Here is a 16,068-nt window from a genome sequence, read left to right on the forward strand (position 1 = left end):
CATGAAAAAGAACCCTTTATCCTGAGTAATTTAGAATCCAGACAGACTGCTAGGAATTTTGGTCACATCTGAAAAGGGCTGCAAAAGAACAGGAGCTGAGAAAGTAGGGTACTCTTTGTTCTTTTTGTCTGATTTCTTTACTTGGGACAATTAGCAAGTGCCCATTTAATAACTAATGTATTCTCACAATTTTCTTGAGATAGTGTACAGTTTAACTTAGAATGCAAAGTTAATAGATAATAATACTAGAAGACAAATTCTAGACAGTACATTACAGATTACTAAAGCACTGAAAGTTATCAAGGTGCCAAAGGAAAAATTTCAGCTGATGGGGGTCTTAGGCTTTTGGATTTGCTTTTTTGGGTTTTGTTTTTAACAAGATTTTTTTTAATACATATGAGTGCACACACATGAGCATGTGTCCACAGAGGTCAAAAAGGTTGTCAGACCCCCTGAGCTGGAGGCACAGGTTTTGTGAAGCACCTGATGTGGGTGCTGGGAACAGAACCTGGGTCCTCCACAAGAGCAACAAGTGCCCTTAACCACTGAGTCGTCTCTCCTGCCCATGGAATTGTTAATATTCACATAGGACGAGGAAAGAAGAATGAAATCTTAACTGAGGTGGGGAATGCCATGAACGAGGCCTGGGCAGAGGAATGAGCCTGTGTGTGAGGCTGCTGAAGAGACCAACCTGAACATCTTACCTACTGTGATAAACAACCTGCACATCTTACCTACTGTGATAAACAACCTGAACATCTTACCTACTGTGATAAACAACCTGCACAGCTTAGATACTGTGATAAACAACCTGAACATCTTAGATACTGTGATAAACAACCTGCACAGCTTAGCTACTGTGATAAAAAAAAGCTGGCAAAGTAAGGTGTGATCAGATTGGGAAACTTGTTTGAAAATAAGCAGAGACATTCAAAACAAGGTATATAAGAGGTTGAAGCTTCCAAACGTTTTTTCAGTAAGGAGTGACATGAAACGAGTTGTATTGAGGGGATTTTAGTTGGTGGCAGGACTGTCATCATGTAGACTGACATCAAGGAAATTACTGCACGTGTGAGGTGAGGAGGTAATGCCCTGTACTGCTTATATTGAAAATAGAAAGACATGATGCAAAAGGCATTTTGTTTGGTTCTATTTGATTTGCCTTTCTTTTCTTTTTGCTCTTTAATTCTTTTGAGACAGAGTTTTACTCTATGGCCCAGGCTGACTGGAATCTCACCAAGCTGGTTTGAACTCAGCAGTTTTCCTGCTTCAGCCTCCCAAATGCTGAGATGCAGGCATTAGCCACTGTGCCTAGCTATTCTATTTCCTGTATTTATTCTTGTTTTGCTTGATTTATGTATTTATTTAGTGTATGTGCACGTGTGTGTGCATGTAATGGCTCTTGTGTGGAGGTTTGAGGACAATTTGCACAAGTTGCTCTTCTCCCTCTATTATGTGTGTCCCAGGGACCAAACTCAGGTCGTCAGGCTTGGCAGCAAGTGTTTTTACCCATGGAGCCATCTCACTTACCCTGTTTGATTTCTGAGACTGGCTCTTATGTGTCCTAATCTATCTTCAAATCTGATAAATAGCTCAGGCTGACTCTGGACTCCTGATCGGCCTGCTGCTGCCTCCTAAGTACTGAGATTACAGATGTGCACCACTATGTCTGCCTTTTATTGGTTTTTGTTATTTTATTTTGTGTTTTTGAAGCAAAGCCTCACTATATAGCCCAGGCTATTGTGGAACTCATTATACAAACCAACCTGGCCTTGAACTCATGGCCCTCCTGCCTCAACCTCTTGAGTACTATTAGAAAGGACAAATTAGAAAAGGCAAATCACAAGACTATCATCAGTTTCATATAAAAACCAGATAATTATTACCCTTTTAGAAGAGTTTATGTACACACACACACACACACACACACACACACACACCAAGGCACATTATGCATGATACCATCTGTACTGGGTGGTTTTGTGTGTCAACTTGACACAAGCTAGAGTCATCAGAAAGGAAGGAGCCTCAGCTGAGGAAATGCCTCCATGAGATCCAGCTGTAAGACATTTTCTCATTTAGTAATGGGGGAGGGCCCAGCCCATGGTGGGTGGTGCCATCCTTAGGCTGCTGGTCCTTGGTTCTATAAGAAGGTGGACTGAGCAAGCCATGGGAAGCAAGCCAGTAAGCAGCACCCTCCATGGCCTCTACATCAGCGCCTGTCTCCAGGATCCTGCCTTGTCTGAGTTCCTGTCCTGACTTCCTTCAGTGATGAACAGCAATGTAGAAGTGTAACCCAAATACACCCTTTCCTCCCCAATCTGATTTTTGGTCATCTATAAGATGCTTATCATAATGTTAATCCCAATGATTGTGGGAGCCCACAGAGGTTTCCTAATAAGATCTGAGCTTGCTTTACCCAACAGGGCTGCATCAGGGGATAGATTGACCATGTGCATGGTTACCAGGTGTTTGGAAGGGTCTGCACTTGGCTGTGCTAGGAGAAGGTCTTTTGCTCCACCCCTTGGCATTTTTTAAAAATACCCTTTAGAAGAGACAGAAGGGGCCGGTGGATAAGGATGCAGGCCCTCCCAAGGCTGCCCAGTGTTTCTGTCTTTCTCTCTCCCCTCTACACTTCTATCTAAATCTCTTACCCCTCACTCCTCAAGAGTACTCTGGGGAAAAGTGGGAGCTGGTCCCCCACAAATGATTCAAGGAGAAAAGCCACCAACCCAAATCATCAATGACAAATTAATTAAAGCAAGCAATTAATTAAAGCAAGCAATTAATTAAAGCAAGCTTTTTTACTCATGTACATAGGCTGCCTCCCCCTAAGGTGGAGTTCAAGAGGTCAGCCTGGGATGTGAGGAAGGTAAGAGTTTTTATAATTCAGGGCTAGGGGGTTTACAGCTGGGGTATTTGGCAAGCAAATAAGCAAGGTTACAGGAGCAGCGTTACAAAGCGGTCATAACAACATACTCATAACCTTTTGAAACAAAAGTAAACAAAAACAACGTTTTGAAGTTTGACAGTGGTGAAATTTGCCTTTAATCCCAGCACTCAGGAGGTAAAGGCAGGCAGATGCCTGAGTTCAAGGTTCCATGACAGCCAGGACTACACAGAGAAAATCTGTCTCAAAAAACCCAAATCAAACAAACAAAACCAACTGTTAGAAACAAAGACACAGTTGCCGTTTCCTGGAACAGGCAGGACAGAACCGTGTGTAGTTAAGGTTGTAAGTGGTCATAGAGGTTTAGTCATAAACAGGAAGGAACCTAGTTTGTTTTCACTGTAAGGTAGATTTCAAGCCTAGGATACAGGCAGGCTGCTTTGTCAGTAGTATGGGTCACAAACTTTGATAAATAGTTGATGTTGTTAACAGTGCTGCAGACTTGTGATAAGCAAGATACTGCCTTTGAAGGACTTGTCTTTACCATTTGCCCATTCTACGTGATGTTGATCCGCATTAATCGTTGAAGCACAGGGTGGTCAATATGGGGCGTCTCATTTGTGGTGCTACCAGTACAGTGTTGGTTGGAAATAATTGAAAGATTTCCCTCTAGTTCTAAGTTAAAACAACAAATGTTGTTTTACAATCTTTCCCTTTTAAGATGAAGATGGAACCAGCTTGAACTCAAGTATCCTGGCAGCACTCCGAAAAATGCAGGACGGCTATTTTGGTGGGGCAAGGTAAGTGACCTGTACGCTGAGCCAGGGGAGATGAGGCACAGGAAACTGTCAGGAATGCTTGAGCCCTGCTGATCATCTGAGAAGGTTAAGTTTAGATTGAGATAGATGCTGAAATGGCACACACGGTTATAAGAATTCACTGCAGTCAATCATCTCAGGAGGCACCTGAGCGTCCACTTCCGTTGATTCTTGCATGGAGGAACTACTACTGAGTTGTAAAATAGCCTTCTAGAAATTTGTCTGTCTGCATACACACATACAAAGCAAGGCTCATTTTGACAGTGTTTCTGTGATTTGGTGTACATCTATGATTGGAATTCTTATATATAAAAATTATCTTATTTTGTGGTTAATTATTAATATGTATTCTTTGGCTTCTTATTTTATTCAAACTATTATGACCCATTCCTGTCATTATTTCTTTCATTTTTCAAATTATCCAAAGTCTGGCCATTGGTAGCCTCTTTAAACTGACTTCTTTAGAAAATTAATAATACTAATTTCATTTGGAGTTTTGTAATTGGCTTATTAAGTAGAGTATTATATGATTCAACTTAATTTATTACAATGTATAAAATTGTCAAATATCGTCTATGTCCAAAATGGTCTTTTGATAGTATTTTAAAATTTTTTGTTTGTTTTGTTTTTGTGGGGGGGGGTTCTTTTTTCATTTAAATTTTTTTTATTTTACATACCAACCCCTGTTCCCCCTCCCTCCCCTCCCCTTCTACTCCCTCCCACCTCTTCTCCATCCCACCCTCACCCCCTCCTCATAGATGGTAAGGCCTCCCTTGGGTAGTCAACACAGGCTGGCATTCCAAGTTGGGCATGACCTAGCGCCACCCCTGTGCATCAAGGCTGAGTAAGGCACTGCACCATAGGGAATGGGCTCTAAAAAGCCAGTTCGTGTACCCAGGATAAATCCTGGTCCCATTGCCAGGGGACCCACAAACACATCAAGCCACACAACTGTCACCCACATTTAGAGGACCTAGTGCGGTCCCATATAGGCTCCCCAGCTGTCAGTCCAGAGTCCATGAGCTCCCATTAACTTGAGTCAGCCATCTTTGTGGTTTTTCCTTTTATGATCTTGACCCTCCTTGCTCCTATAATTCCAGACCCAGAATGACAAACACAGTATGTACTCACTCTTAAGTGAATATTAGACGCAAAGCAAAGGATAACCAGGCTACAATCCATAACCCCAGAGAAACTAGGTAAAGAGGAGGACCCTAAGAGGGACATGCATGGATTACCCCAGGAAGGGAGTAAACTAGGAGGGGAGAATACAGAGGAGGGGATGGGAGGTGGGAATGTGAAGGTTCCAGAGGGTTCCAGATGGCGGAGTTGGGGGAGGGATGGAGAAGGAGCGGAGTGAAAGAGGTATTTTGACAGGGAACCATTAAAGGGTTAGGGAGAAATGAGGAGCTAGGGAATTCCCCAAGAACTCACAACGATGACCTTAGCTAAGACTCATAGCAGTGGTGGAGAGGGTTCTAGAACTAGCCTTCCCCTGCGCTCAGGTTGATGTCTACCCTAATTGTCACCATAGAACCTACATCCAGTGAGTGATGGAAGCAGGTATTTTGAAAATTTTTTGAGATTTCTTTTTATTTTTTTTCTATGTATATGAGAGTTTTGCCTGCATGTATGTCTGTATACTGTGTGCATGCTTGATTACCACAGAGGCCATAAGAGATCAGATCCCCTCGAATTAGAGTTACACACAGCTGTGAGCCGGCCATGTGGCTGCTGGGAATTGAGCCCAGGTCCTCTGGAAGAGCAGCCAGTGCTCTTAACTATTGAATTCCCCGGGGCATAGGGGGGCTTTGTATTGTCTGGCATGGGATATGGGGGGGGGGGAATCTATGTACACTATATTCTTATGTCTGTTAACTGTATTTCTCTAAGACAAAATTACATCAATTCAGCTATAGCTCCACCAGGCATTCAAGGCAGGAACAGCTCTAGACGTACCAAGCTCTATATCCATCTACTTTATTTCTCTGGGATGAAATCCTGTCTCCATAACTGCAGTTCCGTCCAGTTCCCCAGCTCATAGTCCTGCTAATGAGTAACTCCTACACTTTAAGCCTCATCTTCATCCTCTGTATCTTCTTTCTCCATCTCTGCCACTCTCTACTCCTGGCCCTCAGAAAACTCTACTCGATATCTGCTTACCCTCTACAGAACCTCTGTCTTCCTCTCTTCTCTCTTCTCCTCGCTGTTCTCTCTCTGTCTACAGAAAATGCCTGCCCTTCCTTTCCCTAGGCATGTGGTTCCCTGCCTCCTCAGGAATGTTGTTTTATCTCTCACCTTGATATGTAAAAACCTCTTTTGTTCTCAAAGTGCCCTGGAGAACCACTAGGCCTCCTCAAGGCGAGGGGATGGTCTGAGCTTCCTTAGCACAGGAAACAAAGCTAGGTGTCTCCCGCCAGCTTATCTCCTAAGCTCAGCAGGGCAGTTAGTAACTTAGTAGGTTCAGCAGGTCTGGGGAGCTGAACTGTTTGCCAGTTGATCTGGGCACACAAGGATTTCCTAGCAGAAGACAGCTGAAATATTAAAGGCTGGGTAACACCAAATATTCATAATAAATGGCTTTGCCTTTTGACAGACCCTTGACCGGTCAAAGTTCAGCTTTAATACACAGCTGAATCTCTATGATATAGTCTTGCAGCCCGCAAGACTTAACCACTTAGCAGTCTCTCCAGCCCTGAAGGTATTTTTTTAAATATCATAGATTTGTGTGATTTTTCTTCATTCTCTATCTACTTCTCTAATAGCTAGTGCAGTGTTTTTAGCAGACATTCACCATAGTGTACAGCAATGGAAGAGAGTAGAACCAATCTGTTGGAGGATTGTGAACTCAAATTAGTGGTCTTTCTTTAAAAATCCTGTCCTTAACATGTTAAAACATGCTAAATATTCTTTTCGTGACAATTGGGGCTTATTTGTGTATCTTTTAAAAAGATACTCCCTGATTTTCTGTTTTCTATCTACCCTGTAATTGTAAGGATCCAGACAGGTAAATTGTCAGAGTTTTTGACAACATCTTGCTGCACACACTTAAGCTTCATGGACCCCGGGCCTGAGGGAAAGCTGTACAGTGAAGATTATGATGAAGACTATGATGAGCTGGAATCTGGCAACTGGATGGATAGCTATGATTCAACAAGTAATGGTAAGAAGACCTTAAACAGCACTGGCTGGCCAGACAGAACACAAACGATGGTTTGGCTTCATCGTTGACAACTCATGTTCCCAGCAGTCTCATAGTGTGCGACCCTCACTCACTTGACTTTAATCCATTTAGAGTCCCACTTTTGTTTGCCTTCACTTCTCTTTCTTCTACTTCTGTCTGGTCTCTGGTCTCCTGTCTCTGTGGTGACCGACTGTGGAGTATGCCCTTAGATAATTAATGCCTTACTAACTTTAGGGAGGATTTCTTTCTTGAGCACTTGAAGTAGCTGGTGATTTGAAATGGGAAGAAACAATGGTAAGTCAAAAATGTTTAATCAATAGTGCAGTTGAAAACATCATACATATATTTATATATTAGTTTTGGCATTAAAAGCATAAAATATGAAATTTGGTTAGAGTTATGTTTAAAGTTTCACATAATTCAAGAAATCATATTTTACATAATATTAGAGACATGTATTGTTATTTCTGAGGAGGTCTCTGTAGTTTGAAAAAGTCTGTTCAGAATGCCTGTTGCTTTGATGTGACAAATGAGACAAATAATGTATCTAATCAATGCTAAGGATAGAAAGACAATGCCATGAGCAAGCATTCTGATAGCATGGATTTAAAATGACTGGGAAACACTGACCTTTGCAAGACAAAAATTACCTTGTTTGAATCTTCACAAGAGAACGGTCAGTAAGAGAATGGTTCTTCTAACTATCTAAATCTTGGTGGACTTGTCTTTGTTGTCTGGGTATTTGACTTATCATCTATCTTAAGATACTAACAAGCATAATCTCACAGAATAAGCCAACACATTAGAAGCACCAAATACTGGTTTTTGTTTACTTTATATCCCTCTTTATTTGCTAGTATTTCTTTTGTATAAACCATTTTGAAAATTAAATGAAATTGATATCCCTCTATTCAGCTATCTCTGGATTATATTCTGTTAAAATACCTGTCACTAGGATGTCACTGAATTTGAGTCCTATTCTTTAAATCTCTGCTAGTCCCATTAGTCCCATTAGATCAGAGGGACTTCAGAAGAGGTCACTGAAGGTTGTCCAGAACCAGATGATGTATGACAGACTTAGCCAGCTTTGGTACTGATCCCAGCACTTCCCTAACTGTAACCATTATGACTGTTCATATGTTTCCAGTATTTGTGTGCGGAGATGATCATAGGTGTGTTCACCCTTTGGCCTTGTGATATGATGTCATTATCTACCCAGGTCATGCTCAAGAACTGTGCAATAGAATTTAAAACCCCCAAGCTGGGCGGTGGTGGCGCACGCCTTTAATCCCAGCACTCGGGAGGCAGAGCCAGGTGGATCTCTGTGAGTTCGAGGCCAGCCTGGGCTACCAAGTGAGTTCCAGGAAAGGCGCAAAGCTACACAGAGAAACCCTGTCTCGAAAAACCAAAAAAAAAAAAAAAAAAAAAAAAAGAATTTAAAACCCCCTCATGCGTTGAGGAAGTTCTTGATTTTGTATCAGGCCTTATTCATAGTTATCCTCGGCTGCATGTGACCCACAAGCCATGGGGCTGGATGTACATGTAAGATGTATGGCAGAGGTGAGCCCAAGAGAGTAGAGACCATATGTACTTTCTGCATCAATTCTCAGTGCCTAGGACACTGGCTGCTCCATGGTAATAGCACATATTTGGTGAGTGAATAAATAAATAAATGAGGTGACTAAAAGGCAATGTAAAGATGCGTTTTTCTTAGTGAGTAGAGCTAGTGTTTATAGACTCCTTTGACAGCTAACTCAGTATGTGCTGGAAGAGTTTTGCCCTTCCCTGACCTTTCTCTACGAAAGTCTCTTTCTACTAGTTGTCCCCCTTCTGCCAACACTGCCATCACACACAGAGAAAATGACAAAACACTTGCTCTACTTAGTCTAGAACAAGCTCATGCTTCTTTCAGCTTTCAGTAACTTTACCCATGTCTCAGCAAAATTGAAGAGCGGGTGGGTCCTGGTAAACAGCTGTAGCCTCTAAATCTTACTTTATGAGCTTATACAATAATCACAAGGTTTTTTTCCCCCCAGGAACTAAGAACAGCCTTCTTCTGAAATAGTGTTTTAGGTCTAAGAGCCAGTCATTCTGACTGCTCGGGCAGATCTGGAAGTAACTACCATGTTCATTTTTGTCTCTTCCCCTTCCCCAACTAACCTTGCAGCTCGCTGTGGTGACGAAGTTGCTCGCTATTTAGACCACCTTTTGGCACACACTGTTCCCCATCCTAAACTAGCTCCTACCTCACAGAAGGGAGGGCTAAGTCGGTTCCGAGCTGCCGTGCAAACAACTTGCGACTTAATGTCCTTGGTGACCAAGGCCAAGGAGCTGCATGTACAGAGTGAGTAATGCCACTACTCCCTAGCATCAGACACAGATGACGTGAAGCCCAAGCTGGGGGCAGGATGGCAGTTACACCAGAAGCAGGGACTTGCTTGTTCGCTGCTTTGTTCCCAGCCTCTTGGGCAGTACCAACAATATAGTAGACACTCAAATCCTTATGGGATCAGCGAACTATATATAGTCTTGAGAGAGATACTGTCATGTCATCTGGTTTGACCAAGAAAACAGCAAGACACAGAACAAGAGAGCATATTCAACTTTAATATAGAAGTAAAATGTGGAAGAGCTTTTCTCATTTGTAAAAATTACTTCTTTGAGGATAATTTTGTTTAAAGAGAAATCATTAGAATTTCTGTTATAAAATAGGATAGACAAAAATGGAGATAGACTCTAAGCTACAACTGGTTTTCCCTTTATGCCCACTGTAACTGTGTATCTGATTGTTGTAGCCATGTAGATCTCAAATATAATAGTCATTCTTCACAGCATCACCACAGTCTTCTCCATAACCAGTACCTTCCGTTAGTAATGTTTTCATTGGAAGGTATCTTCTGTATGCTGCAAGAGTAGCCATGGTTCCTAAGACTGTTCAGTATCTCTGTGGTCGCTACATGTGGAGGGAGAGAAGGGCTCCTTAGCCACCCCTAGATGACCTGAATGTTACATTATACAGAGGATGCGAATGACTGAGATGCATGCTCTTGCTACCTAAATTTTCATTGACCAGTACTAACCAGGTACTAAATGTGAGCACTAGGGTGTTGTTTAACATTGAGACTAGGGAGAAGCTTAGTATACCCTTTGGTTATGCTCCCTATAGAAAGGGTTCCTGCAAGGACGTGAACCTAAGTTCATTACATTACATTTGCCATTTGTAAATCAGGAAACCAGGATTTAATTCCCAGCACTGTTATTTACTTGCCTGACCAGTTATTTGAGCTCTGTAACGTCTTTTGTGTAAAATCGTGAAAATGGCTCCTTAGAGGTTATGGTAAGTATCTCCACTGTGTAAGTGAAATACCTTAGGACATCTCAAAGTTGACCAGCCACTACATGTTTTTTGATTCCTTAGATAGACTCATCCAGTCACAACCTCTGAAAATCAAATGTTTACCTAGGAAATCCCAGAAAAAGTAAGATGTAACTGAGTTCTTTCTCTTAGGTGTTTTCATACATTTATATGAAAATATTAGTGATAGCATCATTGTGATGGTGATCATGTTAATATCTCATATACCTAGTTGACGGTACAACAGAAAATCCTTTCAAAAATGTAAAAATATTCATTAATTAATTGGACATTTTAAAAAGTATCTAATGTCCACATTTCTTTTTATTGATTTCAATGAAGGGAACTTCCATTCTTGTTCTGTAAAGAACTGAGCCATACGTTACCTTATTATTGAGGTCAACCATGTGTTTTATTAGTTTCCTACTTAACTTTTTCCATAAATGTCAACTTCTTGCAGATGTTCACATGTACCTTCCCACGAAGTTATTTCAGCCTTCTCGCCCTTCACTCAATTTACTTGACTCGCCTCAGTCTTCACAAGATAACCAGGTAACTGGGTACATATTTCTGTCAGCTGCTTGTAAAAATCTGCCATCTCTGCAGCCACCACCAGGACAAGCAACATGTAAAGATGCCGGTAAGCCACAAGCGATGTGGCAAGGTATAGATTTATAGAAATGGGTTAATTTAAGATATAAGAACAGTTAGCAAGAAGCCTGCCACGGCCATACAGTTTATAAGTATTAAAAAAAATCTGCCATCTCTTTTATTGATTCTTTGGGAATTTCATACCATGCACCCCAATCCCACTCATTTCCCAGTCCTTCCATGTCTGCCCTCCACCCTTGTAGCCTCCCCCACAAAAGAAAAAAGGAAAACAAAACAAAACATCTGGCCGACCCCTCTGGGCACCTGCTCCTCTATCAGTTGCTGCCTTCTCTCATACCAGTCACAGCTGTGGCGTCTCCAGTTCTACAGCGCATGCTCCACTCTGCTCCTGTGTCTTTCCCACCTCTCCATCACATATTCGTTCATCATAGTGGCGTTGGAAGCTATAGTGTGTCATGCAGTACACCCGTTTGCCCAAACAGCTTTACTTGCAAATGTTCATGCAATGAGTCATTGGCTGGTTCAAGGCCTCTGGTTTCTGGTACACCATCATCACTGGACCCTCACCGAGACTCCTCTCAGATATCCTGCAGATGCCCTGAGTTGTGGAGATCCTGTGGCTTTGGTTCTGCAGGACTGGTCCCTTTACACACTACAGCAGCTCATAGATGAGGTAGATGTTGGGGTGGGCCAACTCAAGGTCCTGGATCTTGGCCTGGGTTGTAGCCTTCCTGTGCCCATGTATTTGGGGCCAGCTCTCCCACACCACCCCAGTGAGGGGCAAACCAGCTCAGCACAGAGCTTGGACATCAACATGGCCTCAGGTAGAAGCCCAGACCACATGTCCTTTGCTGGTAACCCAGGCCTTAGACATCAAACAGACCCTGCCAAGGTAGGACCACAGACCCAGACATGGCCCCCAGGCCTTAGCCATCAACATGGCAGCCCAGGCCATAGACATCTACATGGCCCTTGATGGTAACATGGGCCATAGGCATCAACACAGACCCCAGCTTCACTAGGACCATGGACCCAGTGGCCCAGATATCAACATAGCCTCAGGTGGTAGCATGGGCCAATCAGATCAGTTTGATACCCCCCCCATACACACACACCCCACCCACAGCAACATGGCCCCAGGCACCAGCCCAAACCACAGACATCTGAATGGCCCTCAGTGGTACACAGGATATCAACACAGACCCCAGCTACTGTAGGCCCACAAACTCAAACATGGCCCTCAATGGCAACCAGGCCTGGGCGACACCATGGCATCAGATGGTTGTGCAGGCTCCTCATATCAGCCTGTTCCTCACTGCCATCCGGTCTCCAGTTCACCTCTCTCCACAGCACACAAACCATTCTGCTTCTCTTCCATCTCTCCACCACACACTCTGTCTTCCCATCTCTCCATCACATATTTGTTTATTGTAGCTGCAAGGCCCAAATGGGCAGGCACTTGGGTGTTTTCTGGCCTGACCCTGGGCCTCGGGGCCAGGACAGGTATTTCAAAATCAACTAATTTAAGGAAAGTAATAAAACTAGCCAGCATGGTTTCTGGTGTCTTAGTTAGGGTTTCTATTGCTGCAACAAAACACCATGACCAAAAAGCAAGCTTGGGAGAAAAAGGTTTATTCAGCTTATACTTCTACATTGCTGTTCATATTAAAGGAAGTCAGGACAGGAACTCAAACAGGGCAGGAACCTGGAGGCAGGAGCTGATGCAGAGGCCATGAGGGATGCTGTTTGTTGGCTTGTGCCCATGGCTTGCTCAGCCTGCTTTCTTATAGAACCCAGGACCAGAGAATGACTCCACCCACAATGGGCTGGCCCCTCCCACATCAGTCACTAATGAGAAAATGCCTTACGGCTGGCTCTCATGGAGGCGTTTCCTCAGCAGAGGCTCCTTCGTCTCTGATGACTCTAGCTGTGTCAAGTTGACACAAGCCGATAGATACATGGTGTTAAACAAAACACCATCAAATGAAGACGCATGTCTTTTTAAGTTTACTCTTAAAGTAAATGTAGAGAACTAAATGTAGAGAACTACTTTGCTCTATCATAGGGCTTATTGGTTTTGTTGTTTTAGCTTTGCTTTTCATCAACATTTTGGAAAAAATATTGTGAGGCAGAGTCTCAAGTAAGCCAGACTGGCCTTAAACTTACTATGTAGATGAGGATGGCCTTGAGTTCCTGATCCAGTTACCTTAACCTCCCAAATGCTAGGCTTACAGGTGTGTACTACCACATCTGGCCAACATTTAGGAAATTCTTACGGAAAAGGTTTAGAGGTACAAAGATAACTCATTCTAGGGTGTCATCCAGTTAAGCACTGTTAACTTTGTTTCTTTTTATCACTTCTTGTTCCAAAGGTTCCTTCTGTTCGTGTAGAAGTCCATGTTCCTAGAGACCAGTCTGGGGAAGTGGACTTCCAATCACTGGTTTCACAGTTGAAGGAAACCTCAAGCTTACAAGAGCAAGCTGATATACTCTACATGCTGTATTCAATGAAGTAAGTGATGGATATTATTGGTATACTTTAATGCACATATGTGAGGAAGTATAGCATGTTAGTCAGCTTTCCATTTTACAACAAATACCTGAGATAGCTTATTAAAAGAAAAGCTTTGTTTTAGAGCTCAAAATATTCCTTATTTTAATATTTGTTTTTTAATTAATTATTTTATGTGTGTGAGTGTTTTGCTTGCATTTGTATCTGTACACTCCAAGGCCAGAAGAGAGTGTCAGATCCCTTGGAACAGATGGTTGTAAGCCATGATGCCGGTGTTGGGAATTGAACCCTGGCCCTCTGGAAGAACAGCCAAATGCTTGTAACTGCTGAGCAAACTCTCTAGCTCCTAATATTAGTGTTTGTTTAATAGAAAAGTATATTGATACATAACTTGTATTCATTTTACTGATTTTTCTTCTGCTTCAAACTCATTTTTTATTAAGGAATTTTTTTTATTCATTTTACATACCAACCACAGATCCCCTTCTCTTCCCTCTTCCCACCCCTCCAGCCTTTGTCCCTCCAACCCACCCCCCCATTCCCTCCTCCAACAAGGTTTGGCCCCCCCAGTTCAAAAATTATTTTGTTGTTGGTTGAGAATACAATAAAAAAATTAACAGTTTGTATTTTTCCTCTAGTGAAAGATCAGGTTTCTACTTATGTTTAATAGAGTTTGTACTATATTAGACACCTAGTTATCCTTAATTATTTTTCAAGGGTAAGAGGTATAAAAATCCTTTAAATAATAACTTGAATTTGATGATTTTAACTAAATAAAATTGCTCTTTTTTATATGGAAAAAGAGAAAGGGTTTTATTTTGGCTCCTAGTTTTGGGGGTTTCATTCTATGATTGTTGATTGGCCCTATTGCTTTAGGGTCTGTGATGAGGTGCCAGATCACCTTATAACTGGGTTACAAGAGAGAGAAAATAATAGAACAATGCCCTAATATCTCCTACATGGGCACACCTCAGTAACCTAAATTCCTGCAACTAGGCCTTCCCTTGAAAAGATTTCCACCATCTCCCAGTAATTCCATAGGTAGAGGACCAAGAGTTTAACATTTGAGGGCTATTCTAGATCTAAACTATAGCATACAGTAAATGGAGCATAGCATTGGAGCTTCATGTCCCTGTTTACTACAGTTCAGCAATATACTCATGGTATGACTTCAAAACCTACATTGTCTACATTCAAAAATTAGTATTATTCCTACCTCATATAAATTATTATAAATATCTGTAAAGTCAGGGCTGAAGAGATGATTTGGTGATTAAGAGGACTGGCTCTTCTCCTAGAAGACATAGGTTCGATTCTCAGCACACACATAATGGCTCACAACCTCTGTAACCATATTCCCAGGGGCTCTAACAGCCTCTTCTCTGTGGACATCAGGCACACCTATACTACACATATATGCAGGCAAAACATCTATACACATAAACTAAAAATAAATGAATAAAATTGTGTATGTATGTGTATAAAATCCATAATGCAATGCCAGATCACAGTAGGTAATCAATAACAGATAAATATTATCAGTATTATGGTTCTTATTTAACCTCCATTAATTAGGGAAGCCTACTGGTATATTGTGTATGAGTGTGTGTGTGAGAGAGTGTGTGTGTGTATATGTATGTGTGTGTGCGTGTGTGTATTTTGTGTGTACATATACATGCATACATGCATGTGTAAATGGGCAGTTCTGTCCTGCCCAGCGGTTCCTGAATAACCACTCAGAGGCATCTTGTTTTTCGAGACAGGGTCTCAGTTAGCCTAGGCTGGCTACCTCTGCTTCCCAAGCACTGGGATTACAAGAGTGTGCCACTACAGCTGGCTTTTTTACATTGGTTCTGAGAATCAAACTCAGGGTCTCATGCTGGCATGGCAAGCACTTCACCAACTGTGCTGTCTCCCCTGCCCTATATTCCTAACTCTTAAAAGAAAGTAGGCGGGGCTGGAGAGATGGCTCAGTGGTTAAGAGCACCGACTGCTCTTCCAGAGGTCCTGAGTTCAATTCCCAGCAACCACATGGTGGCTCACAACCATCTGTAATGAGATCTGGTGCCCTCTTCTGGCCTGCAGGGACACATGCAGGCAGAATACTGTATACATAATAAATAAATAAACCTTTAAAAAAAAAAAAAAGAAAGAAAGTAGGCATAGTAACTCATGTTTGTAAATCCAGCACTCATGTATTCATGAAAGACCCCCGGCTGAGATCTTTCTCCGGGAGAGACCCCAAACCCAAGGAACACACCGAAACCACAGATCAGATGCAAAAGCAAGAGGGTTTATTTAGACCAGGTACCTGGGGCGAAGTCTCTTGGAGGACTTGCGCGCTTTCCTAGGGCAAGGGGGACTTTTTATGGGATCCCAGGGGCAGAGGCGCGGTTACAGAAGCGAGAAGCATAGTTACAGGGTCCCTATTGGTTGTTTCAAAGAAGGCCAGGGTGAACTTGGGGTCATATGTGTGTGGCTGATTTGGCCTTGTCCAGGCCAGCTGCTTATTCCTCAAGGCCAGGGGCCCGCCATAAAATATCAACTGTCTTACTCCCAAGGCTGCTGACCACAGTTATCTCTCTCAAGGCTGGCCATAGCTATCTCTGTCAAGGCCGGGTAGCTGGCTATGGCTGTGAACTCCTGTTTTTCTGATTCCTGCAGAATGGCGTTTCTAAGGCCAAGTTATTGGGGGGG

General features: G+C 42.5%; 1 protein-coding gene across 9 annotated transcripts in view; it reads left to right on the forward strand.

Moving 5' to 3' along the window:
- Positions 1-16,068, forward strand: part of Phka1 (phosphorylase kinase regulatory subunit alpha 1) — a 138,798-nt gene that overhangs the window by 78,270 nt on the left and 44,460 nt on the right. For 7 of the 9 annotated variants that reach the window (XM_076561791.1, XM_076561793.1, XM_076561792.1 and 4 more), the window contains exons 17-21: positions 3,612-3,690; positions 6,705-6,871; positions 9,060-9,236; positions 10,708-10,799; positions 13,232-13,371. In XM_076561791.1, coding sequence (XP_076417906.1) covers positions 3,612-3,690; positions 6,705-6,871; positions 9,060-9,236; positions 10,708-10,799; positions 13,232-13,371 — 655 coding nt within the window. The remainder of the gene's footprint in view (positions 1-3,611; positions 3,691-6,704; positions 6,872-9,059; positions 9,237-10,707; positions 10,800-13,231; positions 13,372-16,068) is intronic. The other 2 variants (XM_076561796.1, XM_015989438.3) reach the window with 1 other exon arrangement.

Source organism: Peromyscus maniculatus, chromosome X, assembly GCF_049852395.1.
Source record: "Peromyscus maniculatus bairdii isolate BWxNUB_F1_BW_parent chromosome X, HU_Pman_BW_mat_3.1, whole genome shotgun sequence".
Taxonomy (NCBI): Eukaryota; Metazoa; Chordata; class Mammalia; order Rodentia; family Cricetidae; genus Peromyscus; species Peromyscus maniculatus.